Genomic DNA, 27,460 nt, shown 5'->3' on the forward strand with positions numbered 1-27,460 from the left:
GAGAAAGGGGAGTAAACTAGTCCAGTCACTACAGAAGGCACTACAGTGGTTTCTCAAAAAACTAAAACTAGGTCATATAACCCAGCTCTACCACTCCTGGGTATTTACCTGAAGGATTCTAAGTCAATACACTACAGAGATACTTACACATCAACGTTTATTGCAGCACTATTCACAACGGTCAAGTTATGGAATCAACCAACATGTCCAACAACACAGAAATGGGTAAAGAAAATACATATGCAATGGAAAATTTTCAGCCATAAAGAAGAATGAAGTCATATCATTTGCAGGAAAAGGGCTACAACTAGAGGTAGTCAAATTAAAAAATAAGCTAGTCTCTGAAAGAGACTATTTTCTCTCTTTTGGTTCCTAGATTTCATGTAGATACAGAAAATAATGTACACATAGATGACATGAAAGGAGAAATGAAGCTGTCTGGGGATCAAGGGGCCTAACAGGAGGGGGAAGGGGGAGAAAATGAGGGTATGGTACGAGAGCAATACACTCAATGTATACTATATATGTGGATGAAAAGTAAAACAATAATTTAAAAGTATCATTTCATCTGTCAAATTAGTTTTACACATGACCATATTTTATATAGAATGTTAGTTTTATATGTTTGACCTTTCTCATTTGTTATATTTCTTGCTCATGTGTTCAATTTGACATTTATTTTTAACTGTTTTAAACAGATTTGTTCTGGAGTCCGTATGTGGTGGAGGCAAGGAACTTCACACTGCTTCCTCTTCTTGGTGTCATTTTTACATGCAAGCTTCTGCTTGGTTGACCTTAATCTGAAGGAATTCTGTGAAATCTGGGTTTAAAGTACATTCCTCTACAAAGAATTTGTTTCCCATCAGGTGATCCAGAGCTTACAATTTTATATAAATAATGTGAATCTGAGTCTACATGCAAAGATATTTAAATGTAACACACACACACACACACACACACACACACACACACACACTTACTTAAATGTTGCCTCAACTTCTCAGGAGATGTTTTTCCCATTTTATTCAAAGTCAAGGTTGGATGGATGTCTCTGAAAAGTTTCAAAAGCATTATCTCTTCAGCTTACTCCTTGAGTTTAAAACTAAGTCATTCATCATTGAATTAATGTATTTTCAGGAATAATAATTTGTTTAGTTTTATAATCATTATTCATATCTGTCAACTAGTTTTCAATGTACATCAAGTCATTTTGTGACTTCTCACAAAAAAGTTAATTTTGCATTATTTAAAATGCATCACTTTTGCTGGGTATGGTGGTGCATACCCTCTATCTCAGCACTGGGGGGGGGGGTCAGAGGCAGGTGAATCACTGTGAGTTTGAGGCCAGCCTGAGCTACCTAGCACATTTCAGGCCAGCCAGGACACATAGTGAGACACTGTGTCAAAAAAAAGGAGGTATATTTAGAATACCCATTTACTAGCTGAGAACCAGCTCAGGGGTATGTACCTGCCTACTATGTGCAAAAGATCTAGGCTCAATCCCTGGTATTGAAAAAGAAAAGTTGCAGACAAATGGATGAAGACAAGTAAAAGCCATCTTCTTCACAAAACAAAACACTCAAAAACTAAGAGAAAACTGTTCAAGTGAAGTATTTTTGAATTCTAAATCTGTCCTTCAACAACAAAAAAAGCAGTTCTGTAGTTCACGGTCTAATGCATTCAGCAACTTAATGTCAAAAGTCTGAAGGCAGTTTGTTTCTCTAAAGTATTTTATGTTTTTTAAATGATATTTTAAATTTAACTTTATTGTTTTATTTGCAGTGCTGGGGACAGAACCCAGGGTTGTATGCATGCCAAGCAAGTGCTCTACTACTGAACTCTAGCCCTAGCCCATCTTTCTAAAATTCTTATGGAAATTCTAATTGTTTTGCCTCAAGCTATTTCTAATACATGTCATTAAAGTGTGACCTTAATCTGTAGTCAAACATTGGTGAGGCCAGGATATGTGACTTACATTATAAATAGTACTTTTAAAAGTGCCAAATGACAAACCTTTTTGTTCTCTCATGTACACAGGAATTTTAGACATTTCTTCATTATGAATCTCATTGGTAAACTTAACATAAATGAGGCAATGGTGAACCAGTCCATACTTGGGTGGAAACACTACAATTTCTCAATCTGTGAGTACTAAAATAATGGAAATATATAAGGAATGTGTGCACAGCCCTGGAAATGTTATGAATTATAGGGAATGTTCTTCTTAAGTCAGCTTATAAGTTGCTTTATTTTTCTATTAATATCATATATATATTTACTTATACCATGTATGTGATAAACAACAGAAAAGTATTTAGTAGAGGTGAGCAAGAAACAATCTATGGCTTATGTTTATTTCACTTGCTTGGTTTTTCAAGAAAAATTTCAGTATTGTAGTACTAATGAATTATTCAAAACTCATTATTGATCATGTGTCCCTATCTATTTCCTAGTCTTATTTAAAGAGCGAACACACAGGAAATGAACAATGAGAGAAAGAGGAAGAAATGAGTTCTTTCCTTCATTTTCTCCATCAAGATGAAAACACTCGGGCTTTTCCATACTTCACGTTCCAAAGTTCAGGAAGAAGAGGAGTTAGAAGTCCAATTTAATCCTGCTCCACTTATGGCAACTGCCTCAAGTTTTCTGTTATAATTAAAAGGTCATGAATCCAAATCACATACGAGACTACTGATATATAACATCATTTATAGATAATGCTCATCTTTAACTTAAAAAACTTATAGTTAATAACTTTGTGAAGAAACTCTGAGACACACAGCATAGAATAAGTAGCTGAGATTCTTTTAAAATAAAATGTACAGGTAGAACAAATCACATGAAATACTAAGGAGTTTTTAAGAAGGAAAAAGCAGAAAACAATTCAAGTGTACCCTATGTAAATATGTAACTTCTAATGAAACACAGTAAATATAACTTGGCTCATTCATTTGCACTTATGCTGCTTTTTAATAGAGATTAGTCAGTTAATGTACATAATGTAGTATTTGTTTTCAAGTATAGTAGATTCTCAACAATCACTTTGAGTCTCATGGGAAATGTTATTTGCATCATGATATAGCTGAATGAGTGAACACTGTTATTGTCAATGGTATTTAACAGAAGACATAAGGTTGGAATTAATCTGCAGCTAGCAATGTGGAAAAATAAGAAAACAGACTCCCACAATAGTATCAACATGCACTATTAAGTCAAGATTCAAAGTTAATCCAATCCACACAGATTTCTTCTAAGCTGAGAGTACACACAGGGAGGGTGTCTTTATTGAGAACCAAAGCCGTAGTAGTACGGTTCATCAGGGTGGAATCCATATGCTGTGGCAGGGCGTCCAAGGATGTTCACTGGTTTGCCAAAGCCATCCATTCCAAGGCTGAAAAGAGAAAAACAAATGATGAGCGGGTTTTCATCACACACCCACAATTCAGGTCAAGTCAGAGAGCTAGAATTTTACATCTCCATGATTCTCTAGTCTCATAAAACTGTGTATAATAAAATATTTACTTCCAAAAATCTGTGTTCAAATGTCAAAAACCTCTGTCATAGTTCTATTCCAGACAAGAATCATTGAAACAGTTTGATTTAACAAATTATGCACATAAATGGCTCTTAGGACAGAATGTGAAAAAATTACATTCAAGCAACTATCTGTAATACACTACTAGGAAATGATAAAACAGTAGCAAAGAGAGTTTTGCTATCTATTATAAGGTCTTTTTGTTATGTGGGACTGTAGATTAACCCCACTAAGGCCTTGCAAATGTATTAGCAGTGAACTCTCAACAGAACCAATTCATATCATGAGCCTGAAAGAATGAGAATCAATTCTCCAGAGTCTGCCAATTAGCCAGATTTGATCTGCAAACCCTGAATGTCAAGCAGTGTTATCTTTTTCTTTTGGAGTAAAAGCAAGACAACTATAAACTGTGGCTTAACTTATTCTATGCAAATAGAAGTCCAAGACTTGCCAAGTATAGATATAGTTAATTATTTAACATACTCTTTAGTCTATTAATCAATAGTTAAATGAAAATAGGTTCTACAAAGCATTTTTAACAATCAGAGAATTATCTAACGGTCAGGAAAATGACAAGATAGTAATTTTGCCAGGCACATGTGGCAGCTAGAACATGCTCATGCACATCTCATGCAGTGAATGCTAGTTGAGCTTGGTTTACAGCCAAAGAAAACCATTTACAACGTGGAAATGCAAGCTTTGAAACAAAAAATACACTTAAATGATTTACGATTATACCAAACAGAAAGGTAATTTTCACCAGCAAAATATCAATCTGAGTAAAAGCATATTCACATTTATACTAACTCCTGCTCACAAGATAAAAGCACACTGAAATACTTTAGTACATATGCATGAAACTATAAACAATAAATGCAAAGAATTAAGATACATATAAGTATATGTAGGACATACACTCCATGTGAATCTACCTCTTGGTGAAATGGAATTTCCAATACATGTTTCAGGTTAGTATTTGTACTAAGTGATCCTGGACAGAAAAAAAATTATTCTTCATGAAAAACTCTGTCTATAATTTATCAGTTTTAGTTGCAATTTTTAAATCTGTATGTTGATTTAAAGTGGTGAAAATAGAAACATCATTTGTGTTTTGTTTGATGGAAGGAGAGATTAAGTTTTGAGCTGAAGGAAAAATATTCTAGAGGTATCTTAAGAGAAAGTGGGGGTTGAGGGTAATCAGTATGTGTAATATCCATGCATGAACTCCTCAAAGAACAAATTTAATTTATTAGAAAAGATGCTTCACACATTAATGGCTTCAATGAACTTGTATTTATCATAAGATATACTTGTTATCAGTTTAAAATTAGAGGAAAAGTTGGCTGTTGAAAACTTCTGAAGCACTAAGACTAACAACATATTCCCACATCTAGACACTTCTCAAATATACGAGGGATGATCATAGAACTTAAGAGTTTCAACTCATTCTTTCCTCAGCTTTCTATTTGCTACACACACTCAGAAACCCCTTAGATTTTTTTTTTAGTACCTCTCATGAAGTTGTGAGCAGAAGACATAAGATGAAGCTAATTTAGTTATCATTTCCCAGTTTGGTAAGATCTTTTTCAAGATTTTAGATCACTATCTCAGAGGACTATTTGGCAATATCATTGCAATTCTAGCTAAATGATGATACTTGGAAGGGAGTCTGTCATGCTGGCATGGAATACTGGGCTCCTCAGTTACTATGGAGGTAGTGGTTGTGATATGCTGGCCTGTATCACTGTAAGGAATATCTGACTTTTGGGCGAGTAGGCCTCAGTGAGGAAGGGGACTTAACAGATTCTCAAGGGCAGAGACCATTCTATGTTCAAGCTGAGCAACTCTCCTTTTCTGGGTTTCTATGATGGACAGGCAGACTTCTGATCAGTGTTTTCCCATGTGGTTTGTCAGCTGAATAAAGACATGCCTGCTATACTTTTCTTTAAAATATTTTATTGTTTTTTATTATGTTATAAGTCTATTGCATGTATGTAGATACACCCATGTTGTGCAGTGTCCATGGAAACCAGAAGAGGCCATCAGATTCCCTGGAACTGGAGTTAAGGATGGTTGTTAGCAACCTTGTTGGTGCTGGGACCAAGACCCAGATCCTGTGCAGCAGCAATCAGTGCTCTTAATGGCTGAGCCACCTCTCCAGCCCCTAAATGTTATACTTTGCATCACATCATAGCATGTTAATCACATTGTTGATAAGAATCTATATCCCTAGATGAGTGAAAGTAAGACCCAGTTTTAAGTGTGGATGAATCTGAGTTTCTGAACCTGCAAGCCTTAGGTTTTGAGTATTCCTGTATTTAGGGTACTGTGGCAAGTTCTATGTATGCGGTCAATAGTTCATGAGAGATAATCAGTATAATTACAATGTTTAGGGCAGCATTTAACTTTTTGACACATTTGTGTATATATCAATTGAGAAAAATTTCAAGGTACAAAATTTGAAAGACTCCTAAAACAAGCTCTTTATGAATTATTCATAATGCACCATAGATTAAATGTTAAAGAATAGTTAAAATATTATGTCCAGTTTGTAGGGTATTTTGAGAGCTATAGATCCTGTTGTATTATGAAAGATATGGCCAGGAATGGGGATGTACACTTTAATCCCAGCACTTGGGAGGCAGAGGCAGGCAGATCTCAGCCTGATCAACATAGTGAGTTCCAGGCCAGTTGGGGCTACAGGGAGACCCTGTCTCAAAAAATATGGTACTTGTAAATGACTATTTTTTATTATTTTAAATTTCATTTATTATTTTTATTATATGTGTATGAGTGTATTGCCTGCATGTAGGTCAGTGCACCTATGGTGTACAGTGCCATCAGAAAAAGATGTCAGACTCCCTGGAACTGGAGTTACAGACAGCCGTTAGCCACCATGTGTGCTGGGATTTGAATCTAGGTCCTCTGCACAAGCAGTCACTGCTCTTAACTGTTGAGGCATCACTCTAGCCCTCATCTTTCAAATAAAACTCACTCTGAAACTACAGTTTGCTTCTTTAGTCTCTCTTGTTTGGGTCATTCTAATATAGTGGGGGACAGGGCTTTCCGGGATGCTAAAACTTAAGAGATACTCTTTTGGATCATGTGAACATTGATTCTACTTTCTCTCTCGAGATAAGGATGCAAGCCTTGCTAATGTGGAGTCTGGCTCAAAATTAGGAGAGTCTAACATTATGTACCACTTTAAATGGAAACAGATATTTTGGGTAAGTTCTTTGGGAAGGGTCAGAAACCACAAATACAAAAGGGCAGTGTTACAGCAAAATTGTGCTATTCCAAGACTTGACTTAGAATAAACAGTACCAGGGGCACTTGAATGCCCTTACAAGGGACCTGAGAACCAAGGTAAACTGTGCTCTGATATATGACCACATCTGCTTTTGCTGTGTATGATCACTCTGCTTTAGATAAGAGTTTGTGCACTTGGCTGCTTATATTGGTATTTAACGCCATCCTGCACATTGTGCCTCTGGATGTACAGATTTTCTTCCTGCTGCTCTGAACCTACAAAAACGCTTATAACCTTATAGACTGGCATATGCAACCACTATGCTACTTTTTCTTCAAATGACTATTTAGTGATATTAACCCTTATCCTTAGTGCTTAGGTAAACTATTGTGAACCTTCAATTTATGAAAATCCAGTATATTTGGTTGATACTAGATAATTCTAGCCTAGATAAAAAGGTTATTCTTTCTTATAAGAAGATAACCAGGAATGGAAAGGTCAACAAATTGACCTTTTGAACTTACAGAACAAATAACAAATTTGTTATTGTATTGTTCTATATCCAAGAACAATGACTTTGGGGTACCTAGAGGGGAACTGGAAACAAATCCTTTTAAAATGAAAAATCATGCTTAAAATTCAGCAATAAGCATAAAGCACATTTAGAATTTACTTTTACAAATCTAGAAATTTAACTGACACAGAGCAAACAGAAGACTGGATTCTGTCTAATATTTCTTAGACTTGAAACAAATCCTCAAACAGCATTCACTAAAATTCCACACTTGTGATGATTCAGAGGAAAATGGCAGGTGATGCTTTACATGCAACACATTCCAAGGAAGTGGCGGCCAGCCACTCTCAGGTCACTACAGTTCTGTGCCATGGGTTGACATTCCTGTAGAAAGGGAAGGAAATCACCTACCTCTCGCTGTTTGTGAGGCTTATTTAGTGCATGTTTGTAAAGCACTTTGAAATCCTTGGATGAAAAGTGCTGCATAGGTGAAAAGTATCATCATTATTTTACCAAAATTAGAAAAAAAGCAACTTGTCTCTTCTTTTAAATTCGCAAGTCAGCAATATAAATATAAGCAAGCAATAACTTGGATGTTATCAAAAGAGAAGGTATTCAATCCTATCTTTTCTTTCATAAGCTCACAGGATCTGTAATTTGGAAATATTTTTTGGAAATAATCACGTTTACAATTCCATTCACAACACCCTTGAAGGAATTCATCCAAACCTTGTCTGAACACCTCCAGCAACAGCATGCTCAGGACTGACAGGGCAGGCCATGTCTTTATGGATGCACTGCAGAAAGTTCGTCATTATGCTCATCTGAAATCCAGTCCAACTGGAAACAATTCTTCTTTGCTGTAACTGTTTCACCACCCTAGCTTATTCAGTAATCAGAACATGATCTCAAATCTGTGCTGTTCATTTATTCTATGAATTCACTTTGATTTTCATTATTTACCTTAAAAAAGCAGCTGAAACTAATATGAAACTGTGACACGATCTGAATGAGCACAGCAATCCACAGCCCCGTCACCCTGAATGTGCCCAATCACATCTGAAACAAGTGCACCATACGGCGAGACTCCATCTCTGAGTCTATAATGTAAGTCAAAATTCTCTAGTTCTTAAAATATTTTTAGGAGCCACAATCACAGAGTAGGGTAAGACTGGGTGTATTTTTATAACTGCATAGACACATAAAATGTTCATTTGTAACTAAGTTGTTGGACTTCACTTTTTTTTTTCTTTTTTGTCTTTTTGAGACAGGGTCTCCCTGTAGCTCCAGCTGGCCTGGAATTCACTATGTAGACCAGGCTGGCCTCACAGAGATCCACCTGCCTCTACCTCCCGAGTGCTGGAATTAAAGGCGTGCGCCACCACGCTTGGTGGACTTCACTTTTATAGTTTAGGCCTGTGTTCAGTTCCTATAAAAGTTTATCTATCAGACTTATAAACAGTAATAATTTTAGAAACCACTCATTCTTTGTGATTCATAACTATAAAGCCTGAAATTATTTTGGGGTTGCCAAGTAAAAGGACTTAACACAAGGCACCTCTTACTGGAGGAAACTTCCTTATTTCATAGAACTATATGAAATGATCTGTGAACTTCCTGGAATATTTCATCACTTTATCAATTACTTGAATTTGTTGATCACTGAATAAAAGCAGCATTTTAATATGCCTTTATAATTAAATTATACACTGATCACCAGAATAATTTTTGCTTAGGTATGATTTCTCATGGGATGCATAGGTCCATGTAATTACGGTTCTTTGTACAACAATCTGTCCATTCAAACAGGACAAACATTTGTTGAATTCCTACAACATATTAGGTATAGTATTTGGAGCTAGTGTATAAAGAAAAAAGACATGGTGGTGGAGGGCAACAATGACACATGGTCCTGGCTTATAAGCTTCGGAGGCAGTGAACACAGGACAACTGGTTTGTAATAGTATGATATTGTAGTACTCTGTGTGTGTGTGTGTGTGTATGAAATGAGAGTATATTAGAAACATACGATTTCTACAGCAATATCTTATAGATAAAATAATCATATTTTAGTGCATCTATCACTATTTTACTGGTATTAGGTACTTACTGGTATTGTGTATTTTGGTTATTGTCTTTCCTATAGATACTAAAACTCTTTGTATATCACACTAAGAACTATATTAACTTGGAGAATTTACAATAGTTTTAAAGAAAAACAATGATCTAATTCTGTGTTGTAGAAAGTTATCTGAGGTAGGAAAGGGGATGGGGGGACAAAAGCAGCGAAGCATTTAGAGCTACAGTGATCAGCCAAAGGTCTGTAAGAGAGGCAACACACAAATAACAATGATCAAATATGTACAATTTGCAACAAAGAATGTTATCTGTTTACACGTAATTGTGTGTGTGTGTGGGGGGGGCACACATATGCCACGACATGTAAGTGGAGGTCAGAGGACAGCTTGATGGAGTTGGTTCAGTTCTCTCCTTCCACCACATGGATCCCAGGGATTTGAATGTAGGCTGTTAGGCTTTGAAAGCAAGTGCCTTTACCCACTGAGCCACCTTGCTGGGCCTATCTTTTCTCTTTTGAAATGAATTTTTAGTTAAAACTTTACTAGATGAGAACTTAGAACTGAGGAGAGAATTTAAAAACTGGCTGAATTTTTAAATGGCTACATATAATAAGCATGAAACAATCCTTGCCCCTTTGGTATAAAAAAAAGGCTTCATGAAATAACTCAAAATTGTGGTATTTCATGTATATGAAACCAAGTAGTTTATTCACAAAGCTAGTTACAGTTTAACAGGAAGAAAATGTCATGTTCTTGAAGTTATTGTTGTAGGGAGAGAATACAGGTCAAGGAATAATAGCATATGCAGAGGTCATAAATAGAATCTACATGTAAGTTGCAGACTAACCACTAGATGGCAAGCTTGTCCTATCACTGAGTATTTACAGCACACAACTAAATTTTAAAGACAGGCTTAGCAAATTTAAATTCTGTACATTTAACATTAATAGAACTAGTTTGCATTGCTTCCTCAGAAAATCAGTGTCTTTATTTTATAGGTGTGAAATAATCTGGTTTGCACAAAATAGGAATACCTATCAGTTATATGCAAAAATCTTTTGTGAATGTGGGGGCTTAGAAAACAGGTTAGAAGGAAAGATGCTATTTTTAATGAACACTGAAAAAAATATAACCTGCATAATAAAGTACTATATTTTATAGCACAATTTTAAAATTTTCCACTGTACTGATACTATGGCATCTTGACTTTGTAAGTTTACCGGTAATAAACATTTTAGTTTTCTCAAAGGTATAACTTATTGCTTTGAAATTGAATCACTGTATTATTGAGAAAATAAAATCCAAGAGCATAATGAAACAGTCTTTTAGGGAGTTTCACACTCATACACATATATACAAATGAAGTTTAGTAATTTTACATTTATTTTATTCTAACTGTGCTATATGCATAATTATATTTTTTTTCTTTACTGATAAAATAACCAAAGCATTATGAGTTATATTTTGAGGGGGTTTTTCTTTACTTTTCCTTTTTAAATTTATGTGTCTGCATGTACGTGTGTGCCTGTGCCCACAGAGACCAGAGGAGGGCACTGATTCCCTGGAGCTACAGTTATTGGCAGTTCTGAGCTGGTTGGCATGGGTGCTAGTATCTAAATTTGGGTCCTCTGCAAGAGTAGCAAGTACTCTTAACTGCTGAGCCATCTATCCAGTCTTATAAATAACATTTTTTAATGATATCAAACAGCAGTTTTTTCAAAAACAAAGAGCAAATTTCATGAGTATTAGGAAGCTTTATTTAAAGTACACCACTGATGGCTCAGTGGTTAAGAACACTGGTTGTTCTTCCAGAAGACCTGGGTTCAAAGCCCAGCACCCGCACAGCAGCTAACAACTGTCCATAACTCCAGTCCCAGAGGATCCAACAGCCTCTTCTGACCTCCACGGGCATTGCACGACACAGGTGCACTTACCTACATGCAGGCAATACATGCATACACATAAAATAAAAGCAATAAATAAAATTTTAAAGTACTTATCTGGGGTTCACTAAAATTTCTTTTTAGGAAAGAAATCAGTTCTAAGGGGGAAAAAAACCCCCACCATCCTGGGGACAGATTCTTTCAACCTAGTGACTATGCTGATGCTTCAGATAAAAACTAATTTGTACTAATGATGGAAGAGCATGTGGAAAACTCACTAATTTTTTCCAAATGGAAACCAAATTCCACTTCACTGACTCCCCTCTAATCTCACGTACATTTCTCTTCTTACACATCTGAATCTGTTGTCTAATTCACTTCCAGAGTCTGTACAAATGATTATACTTTAGAGATGTTAGAGATGCTATTTCCTGTGCTACCACCATTTCATTTTTCCACTAAAACTAGATTTTGTACTCGTAAGTCTGTTTCCTAGGTACAAAAAAATCTTACTGCTGAATCTGACAATTTTCATTCATGATGGCCTTTTTGTGCTTAACTTTTTAATTGTGTATTGAAGTCCAAGTTTTTGTTCTGTTTCATTTCCCATCTGCTGTCCCCTGAGCTTTTGATGTATTTCTATAGAGGGGTTCAGTATTTTGCATAATGTATTTGAGAGTTTTGCTGTGATGAAACAGTCTGACTGGTCATTTCATGACTTGAGGTTCCTTGAACTGGGTGCACAATAAATTCAGAACCTACTCACATGCATAGAACAAGCTTGTGATTTCTCTTCATAGTTGTCCTCTCTTATCCTGGTTCTCAGTGTGCGAGATGAGTTTTAACCATTTTTTTCTGGGCTAGTGAAATGAAAACATCTAATTCCCTTTCAGTTGATGATAAAAGGCAGGTCTTTGAAGTTCCAGGCTTTCCATAGGTAATTCATTTCCACCTGCCTATGCCACATAATGTATACCTTACCACTCCTGTGAGGGGCTAGTTTACTTTTCGGTAGTTGGGATGCCCCCTATCTTCCTTATGAGTCTGGCCATATAGACTTTGCTTCATTTCCCACAATTTCTATGCATCTGTATGGGAGAGGCTTTCCCAAGCTGGCTCAGTCTCCATCTCATGGAAACCCTTTCCATTACTGCTTCATCTGCTCTGCACATTTAAGGAAAACATTTATAAACCTTGCATTCTTCTGACTTAAAACTGGTTCTCTTGAAGAGAACGATAGTTTGAAAGAAATAACTGGAGCTCTTAAATGGTATTCTAGTTTATTAACTTGCAGCATAGGTGTCTAATACAAGTTGTCAAATATGATTATCAAGCTGAAGTGAATATTTACTTAAACCTGCAACAGTGTCAGGATTTTTTACAGCAATCTTTTAATTAAGATATGCCATACAGTCTTCTTTAGTTTCCATGTCTTCAATTAATAAACATAAGGACTTCTTGAAATTGGCATAGTCTATAATATCAAGCAGCATCTCATTTCCCACCACCAAATGTTAAGGGAACTTACTGAGTGGCTTAAATAACCTCCGGGTCAATAAACTGAGTCATTAGCACCTATTTTAAATAATTGTTTGTCTGTTACTGGTCCAGCATTTATATAACCTGGCATAATACAATTTTAAGGAACAAAAATTACTGCTATGAGCTTAAAGTAGAGAATATAATTTAAATAGCAATGTTTTCTCAGTGATAGTTTAACCATACTTTCTGGAACTGAATGAGTTAAATCCAGAACACCACAACTAATTACTATGTAATGCTAACCTTAGTTGCTGGTTCATTCTGAGACTCTTTAAAATATGAACTGTGTATTTTACCCCTATGCACTCTCTTAATGATTTGTTTTTTTAGACTGAAATCACTTCCAGCCATCAGTTATACTCTTGGTCCCTACATATGCACTTTTCCAAGCACAAATATTTCTTTTTCCTATTGGTCTGCCAGCCCTGTCAGAGCAAATTTCACTTTAAACTAAATGCTATGATACTTAAAACCTCTTGGATTACTCGGGCTGCTAGTGTGATCTATGACCTTCCAAGAATGACAGCTGAACTTTCCAATTTGCTTATACTGCTTGGGGAGCTAGAAAGCACATGCCAGAAAGGAAAATGTTTCTGATGTTGAACAGAGAGGAGAGTTCTTGTTGGAGGTGGGGGCAGGAGGCTATTAAGTATTGAAAAATACTAATAAGAAATGAAAAGAAGCTAAACATGCTGTAAAGTCGAATGCCCCAAATATAATTCAAAAGTTAATGCTAGTACTAAAACTTTTCAGCTGGACTAACTGGTTAAAATGTGAATAACCATCTTTAAGTTACTATGATTTAAACGCTCAGTGGAATCTTAGAGTCAGACTGCACAACTGCAATGTGTACTTTCAAGAGACACAAGAGAATCAAAATTATCCTAATTGTTATAAAAAACAGGCTACATCAGACAGACATTTGACATATGAAAAAAAATCAAAGAGGTAATACAGCCATCTAACATGCATTCTGGCTCTACTGACATAATACCAGTCTCTCTTATATGAAAAATTAATGTTAACTTTCTGTGTAAACTCATGTCTCCAAAGTCCTTAAATAAGTAATACAGTTTAGGAAGGTTTTCAGTTTAGTTTTGAAACTTTTCTTTTTCTACCCAAGAAGCAGACAATATGTACCTTAAAGAAAATCTCTAAAATTTTGTAAAGTATAAGATGCTTTATAGTAAAGCTTTCAATTTATTTCAGAGAAAATATACTTGTTTCATTGATATGACTGAATAATAAACAAATCATGTCTGTTAATAAAAATCATATAGCGACTGGTAAACAAGGACTTTTTGGTAGCTAAGTCAAACTAAGTAATAGTTTTCCAAACTTAAGGACAAGGGTCTATAGATTACAGCTAATATATTTAGCTGTTATAGTTAAAGTCTATATGTTTAAATGGCCAAGCAAGAAAGTTTGAAAATTTGATTCTAAATAAATTTATAATGGCAAATACCCAAAAAGCATTCTTTTTGTCTTTTGTAGGATTTTTTAAAAGAGCTACACTGGAAGGTGCTATTTGCTACTTTATAGTCACTAGTTCAGTATTTTCTGTAATAACTATAGGTCAGATAAATGTTTTGGTTATTGGGTGTCCTATAGAGCATTTAGGACATCAAAATACTGCATACAAACTAGTACTACCAGCACTAAGGTAAATATCTACGTTTCTTTTCTTTTTTTCTAATTAAGAAATTTTTTGGTTCTTTTGAGACAGGGTCACCCTGTAGCCCCAGACAGCCTAGAGGTCACTATGTAGAACAGGATGGCCACGGACTTATGGAGATCCACCTGACTCTGTTATAAGCTTTCTTGGTCCTAAGAGTATATTTGTTATATTAGGGGTCTATTAAAAACCAAATTCAATGCTGCTACATTGTCTTCAAAGCAGAGGGCTAAGCACCTACTGTCCTGATGCCATGCAAAAGCAGTGCAGACAAGAGCGTGGGAGTACACGACTGACAGCTGCTGTGACTCACACCCTGTTAAGTTCTCTTAAAATGGTTTTTGAAGGGCATGGGACATGCTGTATGCTTTTCTTCTGATCACTGATATGCAGGATATATTCTCTTAGTGAAGGTCTTTGAAGGGCATGGGACATGCTGTATGCTATGCTTTTCTTCTGATCACTGATATGCAGGATATATTCTCTTAGTGAAGGGATTGGTTATTAAATTTATTAAATTCAGCAAAACTGAAAATGAACTTATGGACAATTAAATTTTAGTAAAGATAGTGAGGTGCAGTATCTGGACAGGATTTCTGCCTCTACTGATACAATTTGTTTCTCTCTGTAACTTCATCCCTTCTTTCTAGAAGAATGACTATCACTTTTAATGACTATGTCTTCAGATTATATTTTCGAGTCTCTTACAAGCATATACCATTTCAAGTATATTTGGTATTGTTATTGTCATGTCATACGACATGATGAAGACTATAAAAATACGTATGATGGGCCGGGCATGGTGGTGCACGCCTTTAATCCCAGCACTTGGGAGGCAGAGGCAGGCGGATCTCTGTGAGTTCAAGGCCAGCCTGGTCTACATAATGTAGTGAGTTCCAGGACAGCTGGGGCTACAGGGAGACCCTGTCTCAAAAAGACCAAAAAAAGAGGAAATTCTGGCTCCTGTATATAAACTAGTGACAGCTAAGAGATACCCTATGACACATGGCTGCCTCTTGAACATGCTTTCTGTTTGCCTTTACAGGACTTTTACATAAGTCACAGAGATTTATGTCTATGCAGAGACATGCTAATTATTATTGCAGTAAAGTAATGCCATGGCCAGTTAGGCCAACCTTTCGCTGAAGCAAGAGTGGAACTGCTTATCTAAATAGGGTAATTAAATCCAAACCCCTCAGCTTCTGTGTCATGATTAATGCAAACGCAGAACACCTTTAAGGGCAAAAATCCAAGATACTGTCTTATTTTGTTTACAATGACCTTGTTTTAAAGTAGCGAATCCAGTAGGATTTTTAGTTATCTCACACACATGACTTCCCACATTGCATACCTCCGGTTTACTGCTGGTGTTGGTTTCTCTTAGTAAAGGGCACAAGTCATGAAAACATGTAGGGTGTAGTGTTTTTATTCTGTGATATTCGCTGTATTTGGGATAGCGTAAAAATCAGACTATTTGGAACTAAGAAGCAAGCTGGGCAAAAATAAGAATTTTTAAAAGGTGATGGGAATGTAGCATGTATTTTTGAGATTATCTAGGTTATAGTCAGTATTCTAAACCCACATATAGGTATACCCATATTAGCTCTTTCAAGTATACAGGGCAAGGAACACATTGATTCCATTTAAAATAATTCATCCCTGCTTGCAGATAATTAACTTCTCTTTCCTGGGTGTTAGAGGTAAAAAGGCAAACTGTGATTATTTATCTCCCCACTCATAATTTATACAAAGAATGGGGCAAATTTACAATGATATAATATCTGTAAGGGCCTTGAGAGCCAGAAACTTTTTTAATGAAACTTTTAAAAGACTTTTAATAATTGTCATTTTTCTTATCACCTCACAAGAGATCTCAGAATGTATTCTGAATATCTTTCTAAGTATAGTTTTATGGAACTTCTTATATTAACTTTAAAATGTGTGTTTTGTTGATGTTGTTGCTGAGGATGGAATATAGGAGTTGATTGGTGCTACCACTGAGCTATATCCCCAGGCCTGAAAATGGGTAAATTTTAACATACAATTGCAAGTTAAAAATTTACCTTCCTAAATTCACAGTGGCCTACTCTATACTTTCATAATTGAGGGGCTGTAAATTAGCCCATTGATATTGATCACAGAAATCTGTATTAATTTTAAAGAATGATGGTACCTTGGTTTTAGATTTAAAAAAAAACTAAAATGAATGAATTTTTGAAAAAGTAGGACTTACCAACTTCAGACACAATTTCTTCTAAAGCTAAGCAAAGAAAGTAGGTGGTGTGTGTGTGTGTGTTGCATTTTTTTTGAGACAGAATGCTGATTATGCCCACAAAAGAGAAAACATTCAAGAAATTATCAATATGTCCCTGTTTAAGTATATCCAAAATGCCAATTATTTAAGATTTTTAGCTTAAATGGCGCAAGAAAGTATTTAACATGTCTCCATAGTCTGGGATGAGGCCATACATATATGTAACTTTTACTTAAAAGAATAACATAGACATAGAATATATATGTATATATAATTAATTACTATATATGTAAATTCATAATTAACTTTAATGGAAGTATAAAGTTTAGAAATTTATTTATTTATTTATTTTGGTCTTTTTGAGACAGGGTCTCTCTGTAGTTTTGGTTGGCCTGGAACTTGCTATGTAGACCAGGCTGGCCTTGAACTCTGAGAGATCCACCTGCCTCAAATTAAAAAAAAAAATTTATGTGTATGTGTGTCTGCAGGTGTGTTTGCACCATCTGTGTGCTTAGTGCACACAGAGGCAAGACAAGGGCATCCAATCCCCTGAGACTAGAGTTACAGGTGGTTGTGAGTCATCATGTGGATGCTGAGAACTGAACCCAGGTCCTCTGCAAGAGCAGCAAGTACTCTTAACTGCTAAGTCATTCTCTAATCCCCATCTAATTTATCTTTAAGTTACTCTTCTCAAACAGGAAAACAATGCAGCATCTGAAATACTTCTATTATGCACCTCCAATCTTGTCCCTCTGAAATAGGTCTGAATTCTGCCATATTCATGGAGGCACAGTTGGGAGACTATAAGTCAACTGGGCTACTACCAAAAAGTTGAAAGCTACTTAAAATTCTTACAGGTAAAGTGTAAAATACAACTCATTAATTAATCCTTTTAACTGTAATCATTTCACTCATTTAAACCACGAATGGTATATTAAATTTTTCTTTTGAAAAACAAGAGACCTGAAACATTCTAACAACTTTTCTGTAATCCAAGACTCTTTCAGTAGAAAGTGTTAAGGATTCTTCAGTCGCTAGGATGTCAGGTTTAAGAGATATTTAATGTTCTAGCTGGGCATAGTGGCTCATGGCCATAATCCCAGCATCCAGAATACTGAAGTAGGAGGTTTGCACAAGCTTGAAGTCTGCTTAGCGTCTCAAAGTTTCAAGCCAGCCTGGATTATACCATGAGATCTTATGTCAAAACAAATTCAAAGCCTAAAACTGTTGTCATTTGTTCACACCTAAGGAATGTGTGTAGTGTGTGTGTGTGTGTGTGTGTGTGTGTGTGTGTGTGTGTTAACCTATCTATCTAAAGTGAAAAGGCAGTTTCTACTTGGTTAACCTTTTGCCTATGAGATAGAAGTCCAAGAAATCAACTTTTACATCAAACTTCTTTTATGTCAAACTCACAATTATTCAAATATAAGAGATTTATGTGCTCTTAAAGAGGCAATATCTCTATTACAACCACAGTTTGGAGTCTCAACTAATCTTTTTTCATTATAACAAATCATCTTAAAACTCTAGTGACTCATTAGAACATCAAAGTACAATGTTTTCTTATACAGTCTATATAATTTAGGAGGTTGGATTTAAAGCAGAATGTGATTCTTTGTCAAATATCGTTACTACTTAGTTTAAAATGCCATATAATCTCAATGTATTTAAAAAAAAGGGAATGGAGAGACAGCTCAGTGGTGAAGAGCACTGGCTGCTCTTGCAGAGGACCCGGGTTTGATTCCCAGCACCCAGATGGTGGCTGACACCTTTTTCTGACCTCCGTGGGCATTGCACGACATGGGTGCACTCACACACATGCAGGCAATACACTCATACACATAAAATAAAAATAGAAAATAAAATATTTAAAAAAAAGAAAACCCACCACAATAGGTAATTGATGTTTTTCTCATAAGAAAAAAACTGCTACAGGTCTATAGTTCTATAATAGAAGTTAGTGAAAGGAAAAACTCTAAATAGCATAAATGGGGAGGAGTTCATGATTTTTAAGATTACCTAGCATTCTTTTCTAAAGATCATTAAGTAAAATCATAAATATTATTTATTGTTTGATGTGCGCGCATGTGCACACACACACACACACACACACACACACACACACACACACAGGTTTTTACTCAAGGTATGAGCATAAAAGTGGGCAGAAACTTGTAAAAGATGACTGATGTCCTAGATCCCATCCAAATGCTTAGTCACTAAAAAGATCACAAAGAAAGGAAAATATGTTTTTTTTTTTTTTTTTGGTCTTTCTGAGACAGAGCATCCCTGTAGCCCCAGCTGGCCTGGAACTTGCTTTGTAGACCAGGCTGGACTTGAACTCACAGAAATCCGAATGCCTCTGCCTCCTGAGTGCTGGGATTAAAGGCATGCGCTACCATGCCCGGTGGAAAATGTAAGTTTTAAATAAGACATCAAATGCATATCTTAGCTGTGATTATGTATCTCTATTTTGTGCTCCTTTAATTTTGATTGCTATCACAGAAAGTTGAAGTTAAAAGTATCTTTTAGAATCACAGAACCAGCAACAACAGAAGCATACTAGCATATATACTAGCCTTCTGGTTTACTGCTTACCAGTCTGGTAATAGGAAAAGAACAAGATCAAGGACACTCTTCCTCCATTTTAAGATGGGGTAGAATTTGTTGCTATAAAATATCTGCTATTTGGCACTGAAAGCTAATGTACATTTTTATAATATTCTCCATTATACCACAACCACCTAAAGATACAATTTAGAAATTCACCTGGATGTGAGCATGGGCTCATAATTCCTCCAGATATAATAAAAAGCAGATATTCACAGCAAGCTGGCAGTGAGAGTGACTACAGCAGAAATTGCATGAGGCCTAAACATACTGTATTTCTCTTTCTGCATGAAAATCTGGTGTCACAAATAAATTGTAACTCCAGAAAAACATAGATGTATATTTCAGACAGGTTCTCCTGACGCTTAGGCTGACCTTCAACCAATGGAGCGCCAACCTTAGTGTTCATTTTGCAATTCTAAAAAGTTGTTATTTGTTATGCTTAATAAGAATTTTAATGATAATATTTCTTCCCTTGTCATGGTGATGTAATGCTTCTTTAGGGTAGATGAAATCTGATGGACTACTGATGTGATTTTATATGCTATAACTTATAATTTTGGAACATTATGAATTTCTTTGGGAAATGAAAGAAAAAATTTCTAGGATAAGAAATTATGCTTATGTTCAATATAAATGAATACTTCTTACTATATTTAATTATCTATGTAGTAGTGTAATACAAGTTTGCATCCAATGTTAACTAAGTCTTAATTTTGAAGGCAGGTATCTTTGTCTCTATAAACTACATTAAGTAAAAAGAATTTATAGCTTACCTAGATCCTTAAAATATATTTTCCATATAGCAAAGGTATCTGCCAATAGTCTTAAAACACAAGCATATAATAATAATATATGCAGGACATATAGTACCTATCTCTCTCTATATATCTTGAACATACATATTTAATATATGCTTTTTAGTACACACTTGAAAGAGTGACACTGAAATAACAAAGGTTCAGTATAAAATTAAGAAATTATTATGAAAAGACAGGTCACACTGAAAATAACATACCGCATGAGAAATGGGGTCGACCTGTGCTTAAACACAGGCTCTGCACTTCATTTACAACAAATATCTACTGAGAATCTAATGTGAGCAGATACTACAGACACAACTTTGAATAAGATTATCAAAGTGGTTGCCCTTCAAGAAACTGTATTCTTAGGGGAAGAGGGAGATTAACTGGTAAATAACCAGGTAGACTAGTTGGGAGAAAAGGAGATTCTTTTGTGAGGGAAAAATATTTGAGTTGAGACTTGAAAGATAAAAGCCTCTTCAAGTTAAGCACAAAGGTGACAGGTGGAAAAGACTTTTTAAGTGAGGAAGAAAAAGAGGTCCAGAGTGGGTACATTTAGCAACTGGGACGTGTATAGATTAGGCTGAAGAGACAGATGAAGTGACAGATAATGCAGTGTTTACAGAATGTGAGACATCTTGCATTTCATTATAGGAGCAAGAGTGGCATGACCTGACTACACTTAAACAACAAAAGGAACATGAGGTACGGCAGCTTTAGAATCAGGCAAATTAATTAGGAGGCTACTGAGTAGTTCAGTGATGGTGGCAGTGGTGGCTTAGACTAGGGTGCCAACTGTGGAAATGGAAAGGAGCAAATATGAGACATAGATCAGAAATGGAAACAGCAGGATTGGCAGATGGACTGACCAGTGGAGAGGGCAATGGGGAGGAAAAGGAAGAGTCAAGAAAGACTCTAAAGTTAATGACTTGACTACTTGGTGGATTGTGGTGACATTTATTAAGATTCGAAGCTGTTTATACATGGAAAAAGAACAGTTTCATCACCCTATTAAACATTCAATTTGCTACATCAAATAGGAAGAAAGAAAATGATGGTGCTCAAAGAACTCTTGGCTAAATCAATAGATATTATTTAAGGTCAGGATCTGATTAAAGTCCTGTAAGTGGTGGAAATACAAAAGATACTCTCTCAAAGAAGTGTATGGCCAGAGAAGAATTTTGAAGCATGGAGCAACCATCACTTAAAGGTGGGAAAGAGAAGGAACAGTCTACCAAACAACACTGGGAAGGGATGGCAAAGGGCTTAGCAGAAAAATCAGAAACATGGTGCACTTTGTGTTGAAAGGAGCTTTGAAAAGCAGGGATTGGACAACTGTGCTAAATGCAGCTGAGAATAAGGGTCCACTGTGTTTGTTAATACAAAAACTTCTTGTGATTTTGACAAGAATGGAGAAGTTCAAGAGCGAATTGAAGTTTCTGAGAAGTTTTGTATGTGAAGTAAGAAATGGGCAGTAGTTGGAATGTGATGTGAGGCCAATAGGGTTTATACACTGCCAGGAATGACCCAGTAGAAGGGAAGAGAGTAGTGACATGAAAAGTCTTTGAGGAGGAAAGATGGACAGGGTCCAGAGGAACACATAACTGTTTGGACCTATTAGATTTTGAATAAAGGACTCATCATCATTGTAACATAAGGGAAGAAAGAAAGGAGGATAAAGATACAGGTTTCTCGATTGGGTGATAGGACAGTCTTGGGTAAACTCCTTTATTTGGTTTCTGTTTCTTAACAGAATGTCAGCTTTCAGTTGTGAACATTAAATTAATAAGAGTAGTACTCAACAGGAAATAACAAACTCATCAGTAGTCACTAATTGTACGTTGGCAAGTGCTAATCATTAATGAATCTCTCAGATTAAAGACAGATTTGAAAGCACTAAGGGAATAACCTCTCAAACAACACAGCAGATTCAGTCTGCCGGGTGCTGATGTCAGATGTATCTCATGCCCTTCCAGCAATTTCATTTAAACCTGCATCGGACTCTTCAAGGTCCACAAATGTAAATGCTTTTGAGAAATTTCACTTGTTTAATACTTATTTTTTATTTTTAAAAGAATCACGAAAAACATGTAAAAAAAAAGTTTACTTTGTGTAGAAATGTTCTGTGGACTTTCAAGACCAGAATTTGGGGTGGATTTAAAGTTAGAGAAAGACAACAAAATTCTAGAACAGGCTTGTTCTAGATACATTTTAAGACCTTAGGCCTACTTGAAAACAATATTCTAGAGCATAAGTTGTAGTCTAAAAAATGTTTTATTATTATTTTTTTAATGTATGAGTGTATTGCCTGCATGTGTGTAAGTGCACTTGTGTCGTGCAATGCCCACAGAGACCAGAAGAGGGTGTTGGATCCCCAGGAACTGGAGTTACAGCTGGCTTTTAGCTGCCATGTGGGTGCTAGAAATCGAACATGGGTCCGCTGCAAAAGCAGCCAGTGCTCTTAACCACTGAGTCATCTCTCCAGCTCCACAGGCTGAGATTTTAAGCTATAACATTTCTAAATTTACTTAGTACCTTCTTGAAAGATCAAGCACAGTAAGTTCTGCCCTCATTTCTTAAAGATTTTAATCTACTCTTCTTTCATTATCATTTAAGTTTAAAAAATTAATTGTGTTAAAAAGTTATTTAGGGGCTGGAGAGATGGTTCAGTGGTTAAGAACACTGGCTGCTCTTCCAGAGGACATGGGCTCCATTCCCAGCACCCACATGGTGGTTAACAACAATCCATAATGCCAGTTTCAGGGGATCTGAAACTCTCTTCTGTCCTCTACAGGCACTGCATGCATGGGTGCACTTGGATATATACAGGCAACACACATACACATAAAATAAAGATAAATACATAACATTAAAAAAATTGTGTGTGTGTGTGTGTGTGTGTGTGTGTGTGGCTTGCACATGCCACTGCATGCATATGGAAGACAGAAGACATTTATGGGAGTTGCTTCTTTCCTTTCACCATGTGGGTTCCAGGGAACAGACTCAGGCCATCAGACTTTGTGGCAAGTGCCTTTATGCACTGAGGACCTCACTGGCCCAATATTTTCCTTTCTTAATGGGATAACTAACAATTAGCATTTCACCATAAGTGGATCCTCTGTTTTATTAAGAGATCTGATTTTATGGTCTCCAAATTAGAAATACTCTCCTGAGTTCTCAATCTGCTTTTAAGCTTGCTTTTATGATTATCAGTGAATGGGTATTATACACTACTGATTCACTCCAATACTGTGATTTTCATGAGGAATGATTTATTCTACAGAATCAGATTACTATAACACTAACTGTGACTTTAATGGTGAGAAATGACAAAACTGATTTTATAAAATTTATTTAATATTATGTATATATGACCCATATGAACATACAATAAAATGCATTTATTTTGGCTATCACTCAAAATTGCCTTCTAAGGGTGAATTGTCTGACACAGGAATTTGCTAAATGCCAAATGCCAACTACAAACAAGGCAATAGAAAATATAAAAGAAAAGTGGAAAATAAATTTAATGTATATATACTAAGAGGGTTTATCATAAAAAAAATGATTATTTCATTATGGAGATGCATACATTAATAAATAAAATTCAGTTAAAGTGATTTTGAAGTTCAATTGATTTAGACTATTTACAATATTCTGTGTGAATGATTCACTTGATAAAATGGTTGAATGGGTATTTAATAGTGTTATTAAGTTCTTTTTGAATAGCACTTATAACGTCAAAATCAAGTTTTCTGCAAGACTTGATTGAATTCTCTGCGATACAAAGGTTTTCGATAACCAAAGTGAAAAATAGTGTTCATACTCATTAAATTAATTAGCTACAAATTTATGCCGAAACTAAACATACAGCACAACCAAGGAGGAGACAGAAAGGCTTTGGTCTTTTAAAGGCATTAAAGTGGACCTAATTGTAATCTTAATGGTAGCAAGTCCGTCCACCTCCCTGCCCCACCCCAATACCTCCTCAGTATTATTAACTTCCTAAAATTTTCTTCCAGTTTTGGCTTTGCAATCACTTGACTTGATAAAGTAGGTCACTTAAAAAGGAAGAAAGACCAATAAAAAGAATTACAGAGACAACAAGATTAAATTGATTGCACTGTTTTTATACATCCTAGCTGAAATTTTGCAAATATGCAGTTGGCTGTGGTTTGGCATTTAACGGCATGTGATCAGTAAGAAGGAGGAAATTTTATTCTCATTAAGTGTTGCAGATTTACTGCAGTGAAAAAGGGCTATGTAACCTGAGATGTGACAGTACAGAAAGATCAAAGCCATGGACTGGAAACTAAATAAACCCTCTGGCTACTTCCTGCAAGGAAAATTCACTTTGGCAATGTAAAACAGAGCCCAGTTAAAAACTACTCTCAGTTTTACGAGCTATCATAGCAGCTCAAGTGGTTTGGACTGGTTGGGTTTAGAACATTTTATTTCCTTGTTTTTGTCTTAGATACTTCTATAAGAAATTTTATAGACTAGTTCTCCCACCCCAACACAACAACAACAAAAACTTTTAGTTGAAACTGAGAAGGTAACCATTAAGCTCATTAAAGCAAGTAGGTCTTTATTTGTACATTCCTTCTCATTAACTACAGCTTAATATTTTACTCTTAGACTTACTTGGCAATATGAATTTACGTTTTATAATTACCTGCAATTATTACTCAAAAAAATGCAAATCAATGTATGTAGCCCATATGGTTCATAACTGATTAGGAGGCTATTTGCACTGCACATCTGGAATGATTATGAGCACTATGCAAAATAAGGCAGTTCATTACTATAACACTTTAAAAGCCCACAGTCTGAGTTTCAGCTGCTCTTTGAAAGAAAAAAATACCCTGTTTAGTGTTTTAAATATAAAAATACTTGACAATGGTTCATAATAGGTCACATCAAAACAACAGATCAGGCTAGAATAACTCTACCTTGAATTACAAACTATTCCTGAGTTAAGGAGTAAGCTTAGAATCATTTATTCCAGATGTAAAGCAAATGAACTTCCCTATTTGTCTTATTTCTTTGAACAGGTGGTAGTGCTTATTAACCAGTTGCATAAGCAACTATTCTATTGCTATTCTATTTAGAATATTAATAAATAAGCATTTAAAAAGATAATTTGCATTATGTTAAAAGCTCATATTTTTTAAATGAGAGCATTACCTCAGCCAAACATAGTGTAAGTGTATTCATATTTGCTTAGACTTTGGATTTTCTCTACATTTATATTTAAAGTAAGCAATTTTAAAAAATATTTTATTTATTATTTTTATTTTATGTGTATGCATGTATTGCCTGCGTGTAGGTAAGTGCACCTGTGTCATGCAATGCCCGCAGAAGACAGAAGAGGCTGTTGGATCCTCTGGAACTGGAGTTATGGACAGCTGCCAGCTGCCATGTGGGTGCTGGGATTCAAACCTGGATCTTCTGCAAGAACAATCAGCGTTCTTAACCACTGAGCCATCTCTCCAGCCCCCTAAAGTAAGCATTTTTTTTGTTTTAGTTTTTGAAACAGGGTCTCACCATTAATCAGGCTGGCCTGACTTAAGAGTCTCCTGCCTCAGCTTCCAGAGTGCTGGACTGACACACCTGACTAAATGTACTCTTAAATTTTTTTTATATGTAGAGCTAACAAAAGTGCACTTAATGCATGCAAAAAATATATGAAGTTTAGTACTCAATAATCACTTTTAGGTGATGGTGGTAGGTTTCATTTCCCAGTCCTGCATGTGCTAACCCCCTTGTCATTCATTTCTTCTAGCACAAGTATGGGCTACGCACAGTCAACGTGTTAACATTTCTATAGGATTCAGTCATAGTATTTTATATATAGATTCAGTTATACTGAATTTCTTCTCCTAAATGAAAGTCCTAATAAAGTGACAATAAGTTTGGTTTTCTTTGAGGAAATTTTGGGCTTTAATCACAGCTGATGTGGATGTCTCTAAAAACTGCTCTAATCACCAGATAGAAAACAGCATTAAATTAATGAGGGCAGTGCTACTGCCAGTTGCCTTGCTTCTAATTTTGTCAAGGAAAGTAAATAATTGAAAATACATTTCCAAGTCAGAATTTCAGAATTAGAATTTCTCTAGGAGAAAATATCCTCTTCCCAAATTTCCAGGACTCTAAGTCTTTATTTGTGGCTTATATTTCTATGTTACAGTAAGGTTTACAGTTTTCTAATGCTGATGTGTGATAATCTAATAAAATCTGGCCTTAAAGGTTATAGGCCCAATTTACTAATAAAATATAATTCAATTTTCCTTGGGAAATGCAAGTCATTAGTGTGCAAGCAGTGGAACTGAGTCCCCTGCATTTCCAACTCTAAAGTTGTTGTCTCTACAAAAACTCTAAACAAGTAAGATAAGATTGAAACATCAGCAAGCTCGTGAGGATTGATTTAACAGGCATGAAACAGAAGCATCACTCAGACAAAATTGCATTGGCTAATGAGCTGAATAAATGGTTTACACAAGGCATTCATCCTTCCGCACTAAGATAAACTCACTCATTTCATTCTCATTTGGATACAACTGGATTTAATCCTTGGAGAGAATTTAAAGGTAATGAACTAATTGCTTAATGTGTTAATAAACTTTCAGCAGCTTGCCTTCAAGCATATTTGAAATACACATTTGCAAGATAGAACGTCCAGTGTATTAAAGCAGAATAGGTCTAAAGCAGAATAGGTTTAAGATTTGTCATGTTGCAGAACCAAAGCTACATCTCTCACTTTGAATTGTAATAACATTTACTCTAAACTTCCTCAAACACAGTTCATGGATAGATTAATATATGTCCTTGTCATCTAGATGCAGTAAAACAGAGCACTGACTCTCACAAAGGTTAAAGGCATCACTATTTACTAGTTACTTGGGTTTAAAGTTCCTTTATAATTTCTGACCCTTGAGTTCCATTTTACTAAAATAGAGATGGTGCCACCCTTCTCTGAGTTCAACTCACAAATTTATTTTATATTAAATGTGATGAATGCTAGAAAGATCTAAATTATTAGTCTTTTTGTACTTATATTTTTAAAAGGCTTAAACACTGTATTCCTTGAAAAATTAAAAGGGTCCTAGACAGTCTATCTTTTTAAAAAAAACTTGCCATATTCTGAAAGAAAAATAAAATTTCAAATAAGAATTATTTTATATCATGAGCCTCATAATATATGTTTGATTTTATCACAACTCTGTTGTCATGTAGTTACTGGCATTCATGCTTTGGTATTTTTACCATCCCACAAATTTAAAATGATCAATTCTCTATCTTAGGCATGATATCCC

The 27,460-nt window shown here is 35.5% G+C and overlaps 1 protein-coding gene and 2 long non-coding RNA genes across 8 annotated transcripts in view; 2 read left to right on the top strand and 1 right to left on the bottom strand.

Annotated features, from left to right (window-relative positions):
• The window catches only part of LOC103747101, an 11,251-nt gene extending 8,750 nt beyond the window's left edge, over positions 1 to 2,501 (top strand). For 4 of the 5 annotated variants that reach the window (XR_003846481.1, XR_003846483.1, XR_003846484.1 and 1 more), the window contains 2 exons: positions 167 to 2,144; positions 2,454 to 2,501. This is a non-coding gene — a long non-coding RNA (uncharacterized LOC103747101). The remainder of the gene's footprint in view (positions 1 to 166; positions 2,145 to 2,453) is intronic. The other variant, XR_607829.3, reaches the window with a different exon arrangement.
• The window catches only part of Kifap3 (kinesin associated protein 3), a gene marked incomplete at its 5' end in the record, with an annotated part of 146,234 nt that continues 119,552 nt past the window's right edge, over positions 779 to 27,460 (bottom strand). Inside the window, 2 exon segments of one of the 2 annotated variants that reach the window (XM_017802296.2) lie at positions 779 to 3,391; positions 7,711 to 7,779. In XM_017802296.2, the coding sequence (XP_017657785.1) occupies positions 7,734 to 7,779 (46 nt within the window). 2 annotated transcript variants of the gene reach the window in all.
• LOC103747102 lies at positions 3,398 to 25,515 on the top strand. Its single transcript, XR_607830.3, has 3 exons — positions 3,398 to 6,762; positions 8,273 to 8,406; positions 25,474 to 25,515. It is a non-coding gene; the product is annotated as an uncharacterized LOC103747102 (long non-coding RNA).

The sequence above is a fragment of the Nannospalax galili genome, unplaced genomic scaffold (genome assembly GCF_000622305.1).
Source record: "Nannospalax galili isolate Female #2095 unplaced genomic scaffold, S.galili_v1.0 scaffold1465, whole genome shotgun sequence".
NCBI classification, from domain to species: Eukaryota; Metazoa; Chordata; class Mammalia; order Rodentia; family Spalacidae; genus Nannospalax; species Nannospalax galili.